The sequence below is a fragment of the Salvia splendens genome, chromosome 13, assembly GCF_004379255.2.
Source record: "Salvia splendens isolate huo1 chromosome 13, SspV2, whole genome shotgun sequence".
NCBI classification, from domain to species: domain Eukaryota; kingdom Viridiplantae; phylum Streptophyta; class Magnoliopsida; order Lamiales; family Lamiaceae; genus Salvia; species Salvia splendens.
Window position 1 is genome coordinate 3,170,993 of NC_056044.1, and position 19,652 is coordinate 3,190,644.

At 34.6% G+C, this 19,652-nt stretch overlaps 1 protein-coding gene across 6 annotated transcripts; it reads left to right on the plus strand.

Moving 5' to 3' along the window:
* The first annotated feature begins 11,749 nt into the window (after positions 1-11,749).
* On the plus strand, positions 11,750-16,028 carry LOC121761162 (phosphoglycerate mutase-like protein 1). 6 transcript variants are annotated; one of them, XM_042156756.1, is made up of 10 exons: positions 11,750-11,930; positions 12,917-12,978; positions 13,079-13,186; positions 13,404-13,483; positions 13,904-14,066; positions 14,734-14,808; positions 14,929-15,017; positions 15,116-15,235; positions 15,509-15,553; positions 15,646-16,028. In XM_042156756.1, exons 1-10 carry the CDS (start codon positions 11,927-11,929, stop codon positions 15,737-15,739), a joined length of 840 nt encoding a protein of 279 aa, XP_042012690.1. In that variant the 5' UTR covers positions 11,750-11,926; the 3' UTR covers positions 15,740-16,028. The 6 variants fall into 6 exon arrangements, with proteins under 6 accessions (XP_042012690.1, XP_042012692.1, XP_042012691.1 ...); XM_042156758.1 differs by having other exon boundaries at positions 11,750-11,924; XM_042156757.1 differs by having other exon boundaries at positions 11,750-11,896.
* Positions 16,029-19,652: the final 3,624 nt, after the last annotated feature.

The window sequence follows — 19,652 nt, forward strand, 5'->3', positions numbered from 1 at the left end:
GTATCAATCCTTGATTTATCTCTTTCCTTGTTTAGTTTAGAAAGTATTGTATATATTGTAAAGTGTGTGATGAATATCTTCAATGCAAATACAATATTTACACTCACATGGTATCAGCCTAGGATACTGAAACCCAAATCTCTTCTCGCTCTACCATCTTTGCTACTCTCCCTCAATTCATAGGCCTTACGTCATGGCTGCTTCTTCAAACCCCTCTTCTGATACACTGCCATATGGTACTTTAATCCATATGCTTACTATTAAATTATCATCAACAAACTACTTGTTGTGGAGAAGCCAAATCTACCCACTTCTCATTGGTCAAGAGCTTATCAGCCTAGTTGATGGATCACGTCCAGCACCACCGACTGACGTTGTCGCTGACGGAAACTTAACACCAAATCCAGCATACCAATCTTGGCGTGTTGATGATCAGAGACTTGTCAGTCTCATATTCTCTTCCTTGTCCGAGGAAGCAATGTCTGTGGTGGTCGGCTGCACCACCGCTCGCGCTGTTTGGCTCGCATTAGAGCACACGTTTAGCCATCAATCTAAGGCTCGAGAACTCCGTCTAAAAGGACAACTTCAGTCCATCAAGAAAGGAGCTCGCTCGGTCTCTGAATTTGGCCGAGATTTCAAACTCGTTTGTGATCAATTATCTGCAATTGGGCGATCCGTTGATGAAACAAACAAAATCCATCTATTTATGAAAGGACTTGGCTCTGAATTCTCTAGCTTCTCAGCAACTCAAATGGCTATGTCCCCATTACCATCCTTTTCAGATCTTCTCAACAATGCTGAAGCTTGGGACATGTTTCAACAAACACTGGAACCAAACATATCTTCCCCAGCTGCTTTCACCGCCCACACACACTCTCGGTCTTCTAATACCCAAATGTCTCGTGGCCGCGGTTACGGTCCAAAAAAGAGTGGTCGTGGTGGTTTTAGCCAAAAGCGTCAGCCTCACTGTCAAATATGCAGAACCACCGGACATTATGCCAACGTTTGTCCCGATCGATTCAATCGTGAGATTGCTACTGCCACATCTGTGGCCAACATTGCTGAGGCTTTCTCTGCATCAAATATTGCCTCTGATCCTCCTATATCTGACTGGTACTTAGACACGGGTGTATCAGCGCACATGACTCCTGCTCCGGCACAACTCCACTCATCTACGCCTTACACAGGTTCAGATTCAGTTGTAGTCGGTAATGGTGCCTTATTACCTATCTCTCATATTGGGACTTGTTATTTAAATAATTCTATTCATCTGTCTGAGGTGTTAGTTGTTCCCGGACTCACTAAAAACTTGATTTCAGTGACCAAATTAACTACTGATTTACCTATTGATGTGGTTTTTACTGACAATTGCTTCAAAATTCAGCATCGGGAAAATCAACACATTCTGGCTCAAGGCAGTCGTAGGGATGGTCTGTACGTGTTGGATGATACTAAGTCAGCCCTGGTTGCAGCTCGTACGCCTAAAGCGTCTTTTGAACTGTGGCACTCTCGGCTTGGTCATGTTGCATTTGATGTAATTTCTTTTTTACATAAAATTGGGAGCATATCTGTTACTGCTTTGTTACCCAAACCGATGATTTGTGAAGCTTGTGAGAAAGCTAAAAGTCATCGATTACCTTTTGTTCGTGATGAAAAACGATCTTCTTCTATTTTAGACATTGTGCATTGTGATTTATGGGGCCCTGCACCGGTTAACTCTGATTCTGGTTTTCGCTATTATGTTATTTTTGTGGATGATTATTCCAGATTTACATGGCTATATCCATTGCGACAAAAATCTGATTTCTATGAAGTGTTGCTTCAGTTTAAGGTTTTTGTTGAAAATCAGTTGTCTAGTCGTATTAAAACTTTTCACAGTGATGGGGGCACAGAGTTTACAAATAAAAAGGTGCAGATGTTATTCCGAGAGTCGGGCATACACCATATATTTTCATCTCCATATACGCCTGCTCAGAATGGACGAGTGGAACGTAAACATAGGCACGTTACTGAAACAGGTCTTACAATGTTATTTCATTCCTTTACTCCTATGAAATTTTGGATGGAAGCTTTTAGTACTGCCGTATATGTTATAAATCGTTTGCCCTCCAAGGTGTTAGATGGAAAATCACCCTTTGAGTTATTATTCTCAACTGTTCCAAACTTTGCACACTTTCATCCGTTTGGCTGTAGGGTTTATCCGTGTCTGAGAGACTACACTACAAACAAGTTTGAGCCACGAAGTAGAGCTTGTATTTTTTTTGGGCTACAGTAGCTCGCACAAAGGGTTTCGTTGCTACGATCCTTCTACTTTCCGCATTTATATATCTCGTCATGCTAAATTTGATGAGTCATCTTTTCCATTCTCTAAGTCCCCTGACAGGTCAAATTCTCAATTTCTTCCTATCTCGGAATTTACTGAACCAATGCGATTGGATGGTTCATTGAAGTTGCAGCTCCCAAATGTTATTCCTGATTCGTCTCATCAATCAAGTTCTTGCAATCTATGTGATGAGCCGCCTCTACTTTCTAGATTACAGTCACAAACCAACCAAGATGAGCCCACTATCAACAATCATGAGTTGTCCGCTATTCCACACGAGACACAGTCACAACCCCACCAAGAAGAGCCCGATATCAACAATCAACATTCTGATGAGTCGTCTCTTAATCCTATCATTGAGCCAGTTTCTCCAATTGAGATGAATCCACATGTTCCTCCACCAATTGATAGAAATCCACATGTTCCTCCGCCAAGAGTATCTTCTACTCATCCTATGCAAACTCGAGCACGAGCAGGTATCATCAAGCCAAAGTACATACCAAATTATGCTTGTACTCGTTTATTTCAGGCTCTCATTACAGTGACTACACCTCGTGGAATCAAGTCTGCCTTAAAAAGACCAGAATGGGTTGAAGCTCTAAAGAAGGAACTTTCTGCCATGGCTCTCAAGGACAGTTGGGATCTTATTCCTCGTCCTAAAGATGTAAATGTTGTGGGATCCAAATGGGTTTTTCGAACCAAATTCAAGGCAGATGGTTCACTTGATCGCCATAAAGCTCGTCTTGTTGCACAAGGCTTCACACAACTACCGGGTTTTGATTATTGCCATACTTTCAGTCCAGTTGTTCGAGCTTCTACAATTCGAGTCGTGTTATCCATTGCTGTTTCCAATAATTGGCCTCTACATCAGTTGGATGTCCAAAATGCCTTCTTGAACGGCGTTCTATCCAAGCCAGTATATATGGAACAGCCCCCTGGCTTTGTTGATCCTCAGTTTCCAAATCATGTATGCCGTCTTAAAAAGGCGATATATGGTCTAAAGCAAGCTCCTCTTGCATGGTATCAACGACTCAGTGACTTTCTCATACGCATTGGATTTTTCTGTAGTCGTTCTGATCCCTCGTTGTTCATTTATAATCGTGGCTCATCCACTATATATCTCTTAGTTTATGTTGATGATATAATTTTGACAGGAAATTCTTATGATGTCTTGAAATCTGTCATCTCTCGTCTTCATCAAGAATTTGCCATCACTGACCTTGGAAAACTAGGTTATTTTTTGGGTCTTGAAGTCACTTATACTTCGTCTGGCATTTTCTTGAATCAGGCTAAATATGCTCGTGATATCCTTCAACGAGCATCTCTTGAAGAGTCAAAACCTGTCTCTACACCCTTGGCTGCAGGTTGTCAACTTTCAAAGGACGGCCAGTCATTTGAGGATCCTACTTTATATCGGTCATTAGTCGGATCGCTACAATATCTGACAATTACACGCCCTGATTTATCTTTTGCAGTAAATCTTGTCAGTCCGCATCTTCAACACCCTACCATTGCTCATTTTCAAGCAGTAAAACGAATTCTTCGCTATGTAAAACATACTCCAGCCTTTGGCTTAAGTTTTACACGTAGCTCTTCGTTTTCTCTTGTTGCATATTCAGATGCCGACTGGGCTCGTTGTGTTGAAACTAGACGATCTACATATGGCTATTCTATTTTCCTTGGCGGAAATCTAGTATCTTGGAGTGCCAAGAAACAACCAACAGTCTCTCGCTCTAGCTGTGAATCCGAGTATCGAGCTCTTGCAAATACAGCTTCTGAAATGGTGTGTGTGCTTCAACTTCTTCGTGAGCTTCAAGTCCAGCTGTCTTCTTGCCCGACTCTTTATTCAGATAACAATAGTGCTATCTTTCTCAGTCAGAATCCGAGCTCTCATAAACGTGCTAAGCACATTGATATTGACTTCCACTTTGTTAGGGAGCTTGTTTCCAATGGTCAGCTAGAGACTCGATATGTATCATCAGACTTGCAGGTTGCAGACATTTTCACGAAAGCTCTCCATCGTCCTTTGTTTGAATTTTTCAGAGACAAGCTACGCGTTGGACCTCATCCGACGTCTTGCTTGAGGGGGGATGATAGCATAAAATAATGCACTGATTTAAATCTCTAATTGTATTATTTTCTGTATTATTTTCTGCCTTCTATCAAGGGATTGTATCAATCCTTGATTTATCTCTTTCCTTGTTTAGTTTAGAAAGTATTGTATATATTGTAAAGTGTGTGATGAATATCTTCAATGCAAATACAATATTTACACTCACATGGCTTACTATTTAATAGTGCTCTTGTTTTACTTTTTGCACACAAGCCGCCGCAAATTTTACAGTAATCCATTTAATATTTTTTCAGTGGGAAATTTTCTCCAATTACAATACAAACACGCACTCTTTCTTACTAATTTTTTATGAACCCATTCCTAAAAATTGTGTAAATTTTATGAAATAGAGAAAATACATAATTTGAAAAAATGGAGGATCTGATATGGAGTAAAAGATTGTTGGCTAGCTAAGCAGCAATTTTTTTTTCTTTCATTCTACTATTCCATAAAATAATACTCCCTCACTACACTAATATCTAATGTCATCCGTGCTCTTGCCAACGAGCACGAATATGAGCCCGGACCCACTCACATACATACTGTGGTTCCGTAATTAATCAGAAAGTCCATTACTTTAGCCACACTCATATTGGCTGTGAGCTAATTATGATAACTTAAAACACATTATTTTAATGACGTTGTAACGTAATACTACTATAAGAGACGAAAATATGGGAACCTAGCAGCTTAAAATTTAGTATATTAGTATTGTAGCATTTCATTGCAACTTGCAACACAAATAAAATAAAAATTGGTAGGGTAGTAATTATGTTGAGAAAGGAAGGTAATATTTAGGAAAATTATTGATTGTAACTATTCAATCTGTTGGGTTAGAATTTAAAGAGAATAATAAGTCATTATCAAAAGAAAAAGAATAAAAAAAAGAGAAATGATTATGACCAAAAGCTAAGCTACTTGTTTTTCACCTTGATATAAATTTATTTGAGATCGTTTAATAAAGGTGGATGAACATAAATCGGATCAAGTTCTAATGAGATATTGTTCAACTTGTTACATTATGCTAAATTTGGTAATATGTCGATATGAACTAACTGAAAAAATAAAGAACTATTAATACGAAGTTAAATTTATATTTTTATGATTAGTGAGTGATGGGAATATTCGTTATTTATTCAGTTTTATATGTTCTTGTAAAATAATTACTAAACTATAAATGGTTATATTTAAATGTTCAATTAGTTGCTAGTTTATTGTTTGATTGGCTATCACTCAATGTACATGTTCTCATAATATGTCTCGTCTAGTAAATATATTGATCTCACAACACAACATATTCGAAATAAAATCCACAATTCAAATAATATTTTCAAGTCATATTCAAACAATGCTTGTAAAGAAAATGGCTCAACGTAGCAGAAAAACTTGATAATAAGGAGTGCATTTATAAATTATATGATGAACAAACAATGTCGACACGATGAACATTCTGCTATAATAGCTAAATTTTTTCATAACTTCTCCCTAGTAACTAGTAAGATAATCCATTAAAGATAATCAAATATGTATCTTCACAATAAAAAAAATTTAAGATCGATATCCAAGTTATGTATATATATCTTTGAGAATCTGAGATAGAAGTCAAAGAACTACTATAAATTCTTGCTCCAATGAAATTAAGTAGCCAACACCAATATAATGTGGATATAGCTTGGTTTTATAGCAGAAAAACTTGATAATAAGGAGTGCATTTATAAATTATATGATGAACAAACAATGTCGACACGATGAACATTCTGCTATAATAGCTAAATTTTTTCATAACTTCTCCCTAGTAACTAGTAAGATAATCCATTAAAGATAATCAAATATGTATCTTCACAATAAAAAAAATTTAAGATCGATATCCAAGTTATGTATATATATCTTTGAGAATCTGAGATAGAAGTCAAAGAACTACTATAAATTCTTGCTCCAATGAAATTAAGTAGCCAACACCAATATAATGTGGATATAGCTTGGTTTTATAGCAGAAAAACTTGATAATAAGGAGTGCATTTATAAATTATATGATGAACAAACAATGTCGACACGATGAACATTCTGCTATAATAGCTAAATTTTTTCATAACTTCTCCCTAGTAACTAGTAAGATAATCCATTAAAGATAATCAAATATGTATCTTCACAATAAAAAAAATTTAAGATCGATATCCAAGTTATGTATATATATCTTTGAGAATCTGAGATAGAAGTCAAAGAACTACTATAAATTCTTGCTCCAATGAAATTAAGTAGCCAACACCAATATAATGTGGATATAGCTTGGTTTTAATTGAAATATCCATTTATTAAAATCATTACTCTTAAGTCTAAACAAATGTTAGTGCTCTCACATCGCTCTCCACCTTTTTAATGAAGGCATTATTAAACATAATATTATTGTCATCTTATACCTCACTGATTGCACAAGCAATCATTGTCAAAATATACCTAAATTAAATACACACTCGAACTACTAATTAGTATTTGCCATTTTCCTAAGAATTTCCCAGAATTAAACGTTACTGAAACTTTTCGATGAAAAGCTTTCACATTGTAATCAAGTACTAGTGTTATATTGTTAACTAATTCTTAAATTACTAACTACAACTAAATAATATATATTAGATTATTAAATTAATGCATAAGATCATTCATCTATGAATATCACTATGAATATCAATATGAAAGAAAAAAATACCAATTAGGGGTTTTAGCGTCAATTAACAAAAAAAGTTAGTTATAACTAACTTTAAAAAATATCTCTAAACTTTAAATGATTATAACTTTCTCAATTTATATTATTTTATAATGATTCTAATGAGATCTCACTTGCATATGTTCCGATATTAAAATTAAATTTTTTTTTGAATTCTCATATTTTTCAAATAACAGTTTTATGTCAATATACCTATCATAATATGTCAATATAATACATATAAAATGTCAATAATAAATTGTGTTGACATTTTCAATGAATCGTATTGATATGTTTAATACACTATATTGACATTTTGATCCAAAATCTGAATTTTGGTAGTTTTCTAATCTTTTTAAATTTAAATAATAATAAAACGAAATTACACATGATAATTTATAGACCACTAGATCTCTACATATCTTATGGTTTTAAATTAGTTGTAGTTAGCAATTAAATGTTGAGGTAGGAATTGATCACTCCCCTTATACTATATATAAAGATAGAGGAGTGACCAAGTGCTACCTCATCATTTAATTGCTAACTACAACTAATTTAAGACCATATGATTTTAGAAAACTTGTGGTCTATAATTTGCCAGGTGTAATTTTCATTTTTATTAATTTAATCGAAAAGGATAAAAAAAAACTACCAAATTAGGGTTTTGGATGAAAATGTCAATATAGTGTTTCGAAAATATCAACACAATGCTGTGAGAATGTTAACACATTGCTTATATTGACATTCTACATGTATTATATTTATATATCATGTTGACATTTGTTGTTGTATGAAAAAATTGAAAATTTTTGAATTTTTTTTTTCAAATTTTGACATCGGAACATATGCAAGTGAGATCTCGTTAGAATCCTTACGAAATTATCTTTAATTTGATATATGTTGTGCGAAAAAATAATTTAAATCAAGAAAATTATATGCGTTATAAAGTTATGAGATATTTTTCAAAAGTTAGTTACAACTAATTTGTTGTAAATTGACCTCAATACCCTTATTGACGTTTTTTATCATATTGACATTCCGGAGCTAATGATCCAGACCCTTAATTTGAATATCTAATGGCTATTATTTAGTTGTAGTTAACGACTAAGTGTTGAGTTATCAATATAACACTCCCCTATAAAGATATATAATAATGTATAAAGATAATACTATAATACGATAACAATTTTAATGATGGAACTAAAATATGTAGGGTTGGGTCGATACGGTATATTGTACCGAATATTTTGTATTGTTATCGTATCGAAAAATATCGATATGAAATTCTATCGAAAGTTTCGGTATACCGAAATTTCGGTACGGATAATATCTATACCATTACCATATCGAAATTTCGGTATATCATACCGAACTTCGGTATACCGTTCTGAACGGTATATCGATATGAAATGGATATGTATTTATGATTTTAGGGTTTCCAATAAATATTTTTTGAAGAGAGTTATCTCCAGGAATAATTGAAGAGAGTTATCTCCATGACCAACTGGCCCATACACATGTTGTTAGCGTTATATAAATAACATTTACCCCTCTCTAACCATTACCGCCACCGGACTTAATTGATCCATCCATGGCTTGGCTTGGAGGTTTACTACTTGGAACTTTGTGTGCATTGCGCCAGGTCGGAGCATTGCGCCATTTCGCAGCATGTTGGCTGCTTCTCAGTATTGTGGTAAATAACGCGTTTCCATCATTACCGTTGTATGCCCTCGATTTATGCTTGTCAATAAATATCACGTTTCTATCATTACTGTTGTATGCCCTCGATTCATGCTTGTCAATTAAATATCACGTTTTCATTATTACTGTTGTATGCCCTCGATTTATGCGTGTCAAACTTCTTATTGGAGTTGTATGATTTTTTTTATTTAAGCTCTAGATTGTATTCTTCTCGTGAAGACGACTATAAGAAAGCCAAGATTCAGACTCTCTATTGTAACCATAGTGATTGTGATAATTGGGATAAGGCAAAGGGCTTGACTAAACCAGAAGAGATGAGAGGTCATTGGGAAAAAGTTTATGAATATAATGGTGAGAAATTTTGTGATATTTGTGGTAACTGTATCGAGGATGAGGATCTTCGGAGTAAAAGTTTCCCCCTCTTAAGGGATGCCAAAGAAAGGGCGGCGAGGACCCCGAAGTTGCGAAAGAGGAAGGGTGGTCCAGTTAAAGGGCACAGCGCTTAAAGACTTTGTTATCAGAGCGTGGAGGCTTCGTACCAAGCAGAAACTGAACTGAGTAAAATGATAACATAAGGCAAAGCACTAAGGCCACCGAAGAAGAAGAAGAAATGAATCCCTAGCAGATTCAATATGTGTGAATATATCTTTTGTTATCTACCTAACAATTCGACAAGCTAAGTCACAATATTATATGAGAGCTTATTTTTTTGTGTACCATTTATTACAAGCTCGACTAATGGATGAATGTTATGCCTCATATTCAAAATATTAACAGGTTTACTATTTTAACACATAGCTCCAAATTAAATATCAAATAAATCAATTCCATTATGTCATTATTTTTGTCAATTTCGGCTTTGGCAACGTTATAAAGAAATGCCCAATTCATAACACGGAATATATCAAATGTTTTTTCTAATGCTGGGATAGAACAAACTAAGAACATTGAGAATTACAGAGATTAGGAAAGAAACATGATTGATTAATTATATTAGATATTATTTGGAGCTTTTGGCTAATAAGATAAAATAAATTTATAAATATTTTAATTGTTTTAGAAAACACAAGGCTATAGAGTACTGAGTAAAATAAAAGCTCAAGTCAATAGATTCTATAAAATTACCTTTTGTTGGCCCATTACCTGAAGCCCATGGAAAACTCAATATTTATACATCAATCCACCAATTCATGGACACTTAAGCCCAATTATTTGATGCAATATATTTGAACTTTTTCTGTAAACTTGAAATATTCTGAATTCTACTCATTTTTTTCTTTATTTAATTGTATTGCTGCAATGCTGCTCAACCATTTTAGTATCTGTCCCATGGAAAATAAAAAATAAATAATTTTTTTGGTATGCTCAACTTACATGGGCCAAGGCAGTTGTAAAACGTCTTATTTATGTATAGAATTATATTAGTGTGTGTGAGTTGGCCAAGCGGTAAAGGTCTTAGGTTCGAGTCCTCCATGGCGTGACCTTTAAATCTAAATTCATTTACCGAATATTCGCGGCATCTTTGGGATTAATTTGGCATTGTTCTTTAACCCATTTCTTACAAAGAGGAACATGGTTTAACATATTTATTTTTTCAGTAATCTTGGTTTTTTCAATTTTTAATAAGAACATACAGTTCTCAATCCACATAGAAAGAGAGAACATATTCAGGCTTTACAAATTGAAAAACAAGCATAATCATATTTACATCACAAAATTCTTATGACGGAATATTTCGTCGTTTAAGAATTTGTCGCCCTTGGCAAATGACACATAACTCAATATTTTCTATTTAAAACACAGTATCCATTATCTATATCATCTCAATGATTCACATCAGAATGCCACCATCACTTATGATTGAATATGGTGTGATAATTTATGATTACAAAGTAGAATTCGGTGAAACAAGAATTTACTTCTTCGAATTATTAAAATGATTATGTTGTGTGATTGAAATGAATTTTTTTTCCAATTTTTGTAGTGTTTTACTAATTCAAATAAAGAAAATACTTAGGACGACATTTAGGGCGGCCTATAGGGCGCCCCACTGCAGGTGGAAGGGTAGGAGAATAAAATGATGATGTGGCGGTGCATAGGGCGCCCCATTGCTAATGCCCTCATAAAGAGATAAATGACACATAACTCAATATTTTCGTTGTATCGTGTCGTTTCGTCCATATTATATCGCGTTGTCAACGAGTTTGTATCGTATTTGGATTTGAAGGTAATAGGTCGAATTCATAGTTGTGTAGGGAATTTCCTTAACAAGACTAATCCATATTAGACTTTATTAAATTGAGTTATTAACTTATTATCAGATCGATCAATGACCTAACCCTCCCGATTTTTAATCAATTCCCTAAGTCACATGGTCCGTAACTACGAAAGTAATGTCCATGCCCGCATGAACGTAGTGTAATTGGCAACGGAGGGGCAGATCTTGTTGCAATGAGTCTGGGTTCAAATTCCACTGCCGTCGTGTAGTTGCTTCTATCTCTCAGGTACAAGTGTGATGCCTTGAGAGATGGGCTTCTGATAGTCAGTGGATTAAGACCTCCCCTTAACGGGCTACTACGTACCCTGATTTAACCCTTTACATGAGGTCGGGCCGGAATGTGTGGCCGCCAAGTTTTGCTGCAACGAAAGTAATGTCCATTTCATTTGTTAGTAAATGTTTCACTAGTACATTTCTACCTTTAAATGATGTTCTTCTATTTTGGTTATGGTGTACATTTTACTTGTTAGTAAATGTTTCACAATTACATTTCTAGATTTAAATGATGTTCTTCTATTTTGGTTATGGTGATGGAATAAAGTTCAAAAAATGAGAGCACAATGACGAATTTAGCCCTAACACTTGCCTATATAAAAGTCTCATGTTCATATCCATACACGAGAGAGGAAGTAACCAACCTACGTCAAATAAACAAGAGCAGTAACTAACGCATGCTTTGAGAAAAATAATAAAAATAAATAAATACAAACAAAAAACAAGGCGCCGTTGCTCCTAATCACACTCCACTGTTTTCAATTATCACTTCATCTTCTCTCTCCGGTATCTCTCTCTCATTCGCACACCATTTGTATGTGTATGTCTATGCTTTCCGTTTTCAATTTTGATTTTATGTGATCCAGTTTTAATTTCTAAGTAGTGATGCGGTTTTACTTTGTGCGAGTAGAATTTTGAGGTTCGTTTGCGGATTTGAAGCGTGATTGAACTTTTGTATAGATCGGCATAGCTAATCTGATATATACGAATGCTTTGATCGGAAATATTCCGCGTTTGTATGTGAAGTTAGCAGGAAGAAGCATGGTAGTGGCTTGCATTGTTTGAGCTGACGATGAAAAACTTGAGATTTGTGGTTAACTTTATGTGATTTTCTGTCTCTAAAAGTATCGAGAGACTCGTAGATGGAATGGAACGTCAGGAAAAGTATCCGGAAGGAATATATGCAAAGTAGATGTAGATGTATTCTCAATGATATTTTCATATTCCAAATCTCTATTCGGTGAACAGAACTCTCTTCTATTATCTGAGAATCTCAGTTTCCTCTTGATAGTTACAACTGGATGTAACTTGCTAAGATAGCGTCTTTCAACTTTGTCGATTCTGTTATGCTGTGGCGACTCCTAGTTTGTAAGGATTATGCCATATCTTCAGTTAAAGCTACATAAAGTCTTTATAGATGGTCTGCCAAACATGACTTTGATGAAGTCATTGCTCTTGAAATATGGTTATTCATTCATCTGAAATTGTTTTGAATTTATAGTCCTAATCTGATGGATGAAAATTTGCTCATATGAGAAGGTTGCTTTAATTCTGTTGTCATTAATGTTATTGACTCTTAAGCAATGCACTGTAAGGTTGTTTAAGAATAGTGTCCAAGTAAGAGGAGAAGAATAGTTGTTACTTGAATTAGTCAAGGAGGCTCAAGCCATACCATTTCAATATTAATCTTTTCAGGAAACCAGAGGACAGATTTATTGTGAAAAGTGATACTCCTTTCTTTTAAGTTTCATCAAGCATATTTTTGTCATTATGTAAGTAGTATGTATAATTTCTTAATCATTGTAGATATGGATGCTGTAAGGGGCCAAGGCATGTATCCTTTGCACCGTTGCAAGACTATCCATTTGGTCGGTGATTCATTTCTCTTGCTGTTTTCATTAAGATAAATTCTGAACTTTAGAGACTACAGAGTCATAATTTGGATTCACTCCATATTCTTACATGTAGGTGAGACATGCCCAAGGTTTCCACAATGTGTCTGGAGAAAAGGACCACAGTGCATACATGTCCCCAGAGTTTTTTGATGCAGCACTTACCCCTCTTGGCTGGAAACAGGTCATAATAGATGGCATATCATGCTAATTGTGTGTTATCTGAATTTGGAATGGTTCCTACTTTCTTCAATGTAACTTCCATGCTTGTTTAGTAGGAAAATTAGAATGGATATGCTTGTAACTGTAAGTGGAAAGGTCTTGGCAATATTTTTTGATATGTTTTCTTTTCTTATCAAAAGAAAAGCAACCAAAATGACTTTTTCATACCCGTTGTACAGGTAGACAATCTGCAGAAGCATGTTCATTCCAAAGGTATTTCAAAGAAGATTGAATTAGTAGTTGTTTCCCCTTTATTAAGGTGAGTGTGCTGAAGTTCTGTTTCTTCTCCGGTCTCTTATAATTTATACTAATATGAAACTTTCATCAAAGACTTCGTTGTTGAATATATGTGTCTAGAATTGTAGTATAACTCTAGTGAGTAGCTTTCGTATTCTGGAAGGCATTTTAACTAGTTTCTTTTGATCAGGTCTTCACTAATAACTTTACTGATCAAAAAATTTGTATCAGTGGAGAAAGTGGTTTGTTCCAGAAGTATACTATTACATGTCATTTATTGTGATCGTGTACTTCGTCAGTGTAGCATTATAAAAAATATTTTTCTTCTATATAAAATAAATAAGACCTTTGAGTGGATATTAGTGAAGAACCAGTAGAGTAGTAAGTGTCGATCTTTATTTACAGCATCTGAATTATCAATGACATTGCAAGTTGACTGCAGGACTATGCAAACTGCTGTTGGGGTTTTTGGTGGAGGAGGTTTTGATGATGGCATCAAAGCAGCTCCTCTGATGACAGAAAATGCTGGGGAAAGTGATCGTCCAGCAATTTCAAGTCTCAATGCCCCACCATGTGTGGCAATGGAACTTTGTCGAGAGCGTATGGTATGCAATGACTCACTTAATTGTTTGAAGTCTCGGAGATATTTAATGATGCTCTCGTTTTATTTTATGGAGTATCTTTCTTGCTATCTAGTGTGACGTTCATAACTGCAACTCCTGCCAGTAAAAGTGTTATTTGGTTTTTAAGTGTTTCTTATCTTATTGCATATCATGCGACACTATGAGAAGCAATAGAAGTGTTCTGTTTTGAAAGTATTTGGAGTGATTTTCTATCTTGTGACAAAATTCTGCATCACTATCCTCTCAGATTAATGGAAAAAGGCCTTTTTATATGAAAAAGGATGAAAAATTACATATTTTCATTTGTCTTTCTGAAGCACCAGTAGTATATTTGAAGTATAATGTAAGTCTTTAGCTGCACATAGAGATTTTCTGAGAAAAAATAGATAGTTCTCCCCACATTTCATCTTATATTGATGGGTGCTAGAAGATTTCTTACTCTTTATTAATCTAGTGCACTATTTAGGTCAGCCATTGTCTTCCTCACTTACAATTGTGGTTCGTCATACTGGTATTTATTTATTACTGGTCGTTAAGAAGTCTGTATCTTAGGAATTTTTTTTAAATGCAAGTGAAGGAAACGGAGCCATTCTATGGTTCATGATGAACACACCACATTAATCTTTCTGTTTGTATTGAACTGCTGCAGGGAGTTCACTGGTGTGACAAGAGAAAGAACATAACTGAGTATAAGCCTCTCTTTCCTGCTATTGATTTTTCACTGGCAAGTAAATTGTCCTTGTCTTCTTCCTTCTTCGTCAAATGAGCCAGAAAAGAGTTAATTATCCCATGTTTTCGTACATATCATATTGTCACTTATTATTTACCTTCTGATTATCTTCAGATAGAAACTGATGACGACACTCTCTGGACTGTAGATGTTCGAGAAGCTAATGAAGAAGTGGCTGAGAGAGGCCAGAAATTCTTGAACTGGTAAACTTTTTGATTCTCAATCAACTTTCCAGGACTAGTTTATTAAGTTTCTAAAAGAATGAGAAACGATATATGACTAATTCTCGAACGTGATGCAGGTTGTGGACGCGGGAGGAGTCTGAGATAGCTATTGTTACTCACAGTGGATTCTTAATCCATACCCTTTCTGCATATGGAGATGACTGCCAGCCTCCTGTGAAGGAAGAGATCTGCAGACCGTAAGTCTTTCTTTTTTCGTTATTTTGTTTCTTAATCAATGCACATCTTCTGGTGACTGGCATTGAATATCCATGTATGATAGTATGGTCCAATATTCAATTTTGGGGTGTCCAATCATAAAATCTCATATTAATATCAAATAAAGCTAACGCAGTAAGTTCTGTTGCATTGTCTTTTGCCAACCTCTTGTTATGTTGTTTCAATATGCATCAAAAGCTGAAGTTTGATATATGAAACTGATCAAAGAAGACAAAACTGATTTACTTGTGCAGATTCAACAATTGTGAACTTCGATCAATGGTGTTTGTGGATAGAAGGTATTAGTAAGTACAGAAGATTAATATACCTGCAATATGGATTTCTTCTTCCCTATGGTTTAATATTCTCACTCTTATTTTCCATGTTGCAGTATGGCCGCGTCAAGTTCCTCGAAAACTAATTTCCCAGGAAAAATTCCAGACGGGACGGATGCTCCTAGCGAAGACGCCGTTGAGAAAAACTGATGGCTGCTTTGGATTGACAAGAAATTTGGTTGTGAATCTTCCTGAACATGGTTAAGTTATTGGGGATTCTTTTCAGTAGGGATTCAAATTTAAGTAGCTCAAGTTATTTAAACTCTACCACCACTATTTCTTTTTATGGTTTAGACAAACTTCAGCAGAGAATCACTATTTTGCACATGCAAATCATTATAAGCTAAACAGTCGATTTTGTCTCATAGTTTGATAATTGGCAAACACAAGATGTACTCAGTCAGGTACATATTATCTATCTATTTAAGGATTGTGACAACAAAAATACAATTAAGGACCTGGCATTCTATGATCAACATCAACTAATCTTTAGTTTCTTCAACACTACAGCATCATCATCATCATCACCCGGCATCGGGCCATGATCAACGCAAACGTTCGGTCTCTTGCGTTTCTTCTTGGCGGGTGCAGCATTAATCCGCTTCGGGCCAAAAACAGGCCGCAGTCTCTTGCGTTTCTTCTTGGGGGGTGTTGTCTCCTGAAGCTTGGTTTTCACCAATCGAACGAGATCATTGCTAAAATCATAAGTCCACCACGCATTCTTGACTTTGCAGGCAGACTGAACCATTAGTGCGAAGATTTTAGAAACGGCATAGGTGAAATAGTAAGGAGATTTAGTCTCCTTTGGTAGTAAAGAAGAATCATATCGGTCTCGTTTAACGGATGGCGTAGAACGAAACTTGGTGAGCACGAATCGAGCCATATCGAGAACGCACTCATGGTCGTAGGACCACTCTTGCGGCAGCTTGTGCTCAATCTTGACAACCGTTACAAACGCCTTAGATATGGATTTTATTTGTTGAGCCTCGTGGTGGAGTTGATCGGCGATCCATTGCCGATCGTCTGACCACCGTGGACCGGGATGCAGCGGTGGTTTTCTCGCAGAGAATTTGATTTCCGATTCCATTCTCAAGAGATGATGGCATGGCATGGCATGGCTTGGCTTGGCTTGGCTATGTATTTATAGAGAGAGGAGTTGTAGGGCTTTCCAAAGTTAAACCACTTTCAATAAGGCAATATTGATTTCTACAATTATCAATATATTTCCCTTATATAAATTTTAATTTTTGGTGTTATAGAGAGACGCTTTCATAAGCGATAAGCCAATATTGATTTGAATAAAATTTGGAGAGGAAAAGAATCCTGGAGTTCGATTTTATAACTAGTAAGGTATTCGATTTGATTTGATTTGATTTGATTTTGATTTAATTTGTTTGATAATTACACTATCTATTTTACTGAAAACAATTAGTAAACTCAAATATATGGAGTATATTATTAATTCAAATCTGTTTCGATTCTATTTCATCGCATAACTTTAACCTAATTTAATTACTAATTTTAGATTTTTATTCTTGTAAAATTTAATTATAATAATATATATCTACATTATTTATTTGTTCATATAAGTCGGGTTGAGAAATTCAGATGAATTTAACAAACCATCTTACATTACGTATCAAAGATATGATCTCAAATTCTTTATATGGAGTACAGTTTTATAAGCTTTAATAAATTGTGCCAATTAATGGTCACAATGATTTTTTAAACAAATCATATTGCTCATAAACAAAAACAATTTTGAATCGAAGACAATCTATCAAATATATACTTCTAAGTTGTTTTTGGTTTGAAAATAAATTATCAAACACAAGAAGTAGTCCGGTAACAATTTATGTACTTATTTAAGGGCAAATTAATACACATTGTGCATGATTACAACAAAAATATAGCAATACAGATTGTGAGTAAGATGTTGACATTCATTCTAACTGATCTTGAGTTTCTTGAACGGTAAAGCATCAACATCATGATCAACAAACGGTCTCTCGAGTTTCTCGTTCGAGGCCGATGGCGTATGATCAGCAATATCAATCTCCATCGGGTCATCACAATGAATCCCAAAAACGGGTGGTGATCGCTTGAGTTTCTTCTTAGCAGCAATATCAACCGGCAAGGGGCCGTGATCAAAACAAAGGCATGGCCGTCTCTTGAGTCTCTTCCCGGGCGTACGAGTTGTGTCGGGACGAAGCTTTTCTAATACTAATCGAACGAGATAAGTCATAGGACAAGTCTACCATCTTCAACTTGTAATCAAACTTGACCAACTTTAAAAACACTAAAAATGTGGACTTAATTATATTGTGAGACTTATTAGAGCGAAGTTGTTTGGCGATCCAACGCCGGTCCCACCACCGTGGACCGGGATGCAGCGGTGGTTTTCTGCCGGAGGAGAACATCACTTTTTCCAATTCCATATCGTAATTTGATTAAGGATCTCAATGTGCTCCATATATAGAGAGAGGAGTTATGTACTTACCAAAATTAAACCACTTTCCATAAGGAAATTTTTATTTCAAATATACTTTCCTTATACAAATATTGAATTCTAAATATAAAATTCCCGTACGCTTGTTTTTTTTGGCTGGATTTTATGGATTTTATATTCTTTTTCTTTTATTAACGTATTTAATTTCAATTCAGTTTATTTGATTTAATTTGTATGATGATTACGCTATCTATTTATCTAAAAACAATTCGTACACACATATTCATTGAAATTAATTATTATGATACACATTATATGGATTAATAATTGTAAAAAAACACAGATTAATAATTGTAAAAAAAACATATATACTACGTAGTAATATTCTTATTGAATCAGTAAAATATGTTTGACCCTATTTTGGGGCGTTATTGGGAAAATTTCCTCTAATCTTAACATAAATAGTGCATAAAACGGCGGCGTTTGATGTTGATTAAATCCCTCTCATTTTTTCCTCTTGCTGCGTGTATTTATTTTATATGCATTCATTTCATTAAGTGCAGTTGTGTACTACTAGTATTACTAACTTAAAAGCTTAATTGTTAATTATGATTTCATGATTTGCTATACGTGTTGTTTCTTTTTAGTAGTAAGAGCATTAAATTTTTTAATCAGTTCTCGATAAATTTATTTTGTGTGTCCTTTTCTTGATTGCAATTCAGTACTACTCCTTCCGTCCCACAAAAATTGTCTCACTTTGATCGAATACGGATTTTAAGAACTGTAATGAAAAGTGAGTTGAAAAAGTTAGTGAAATGTGAGTCATACTTTTATATATTAGTTTTATAATAAAATATGAGTATGAATGAGTTAGTGGATTATGAGGTCCACTACCAAAAACAGTGGCGGATCCAATTAAGTACAAGGGGTACAATTGTATCCCCAAAATTGTGGATAGCCTAGTGGTAACGTGCTCCCATTCCCAGCGCCAGACCTGGGTTTGATTCCCCTTAAGCGCGATTTTGGCCATTCTACATATATTTTGGTTTGTATATTTGGCTAAAATCATTAAGTAATCCATTATTTTATGTTTCTAATATATTATTTGTCTTTTCATTTGTTTCAGTTTTACTACGTATGGATATATTATAGGTTGTAATCATAATTATTTATGTTTTTTACTTATGATCATATTTTATTATTTATACTACTAGTAAATATGATACATTCTGTTTTAAAATTTTTAAAAAGTCTTTCTGAGCTATTAAAATAAATTCTCTATTATTATATAATAATAATAATAATAATAATAATAATCTCTATTTTATATAGTGAAAATTTCCGAATAATAAATCATAAAAAATTCTTTTTTATACTAAATAATAATTTGACTCACTTGAAAATAAATAATTGAGATAATAGAAAAAAAATAATTTATATAATAAAAAAAATCGATTGAATATATAATAGAAAAAAAATAATTTATATAATTATTAATCGTACCCCCAATCTAAAATTTATAGATCCGCCACTGACCAAAAATGGTAAAGAGTGAACTGCACCAAATAACTCTAACTTTTGCACTTGTTACACCAGTGACCCCTGACAAAAAAA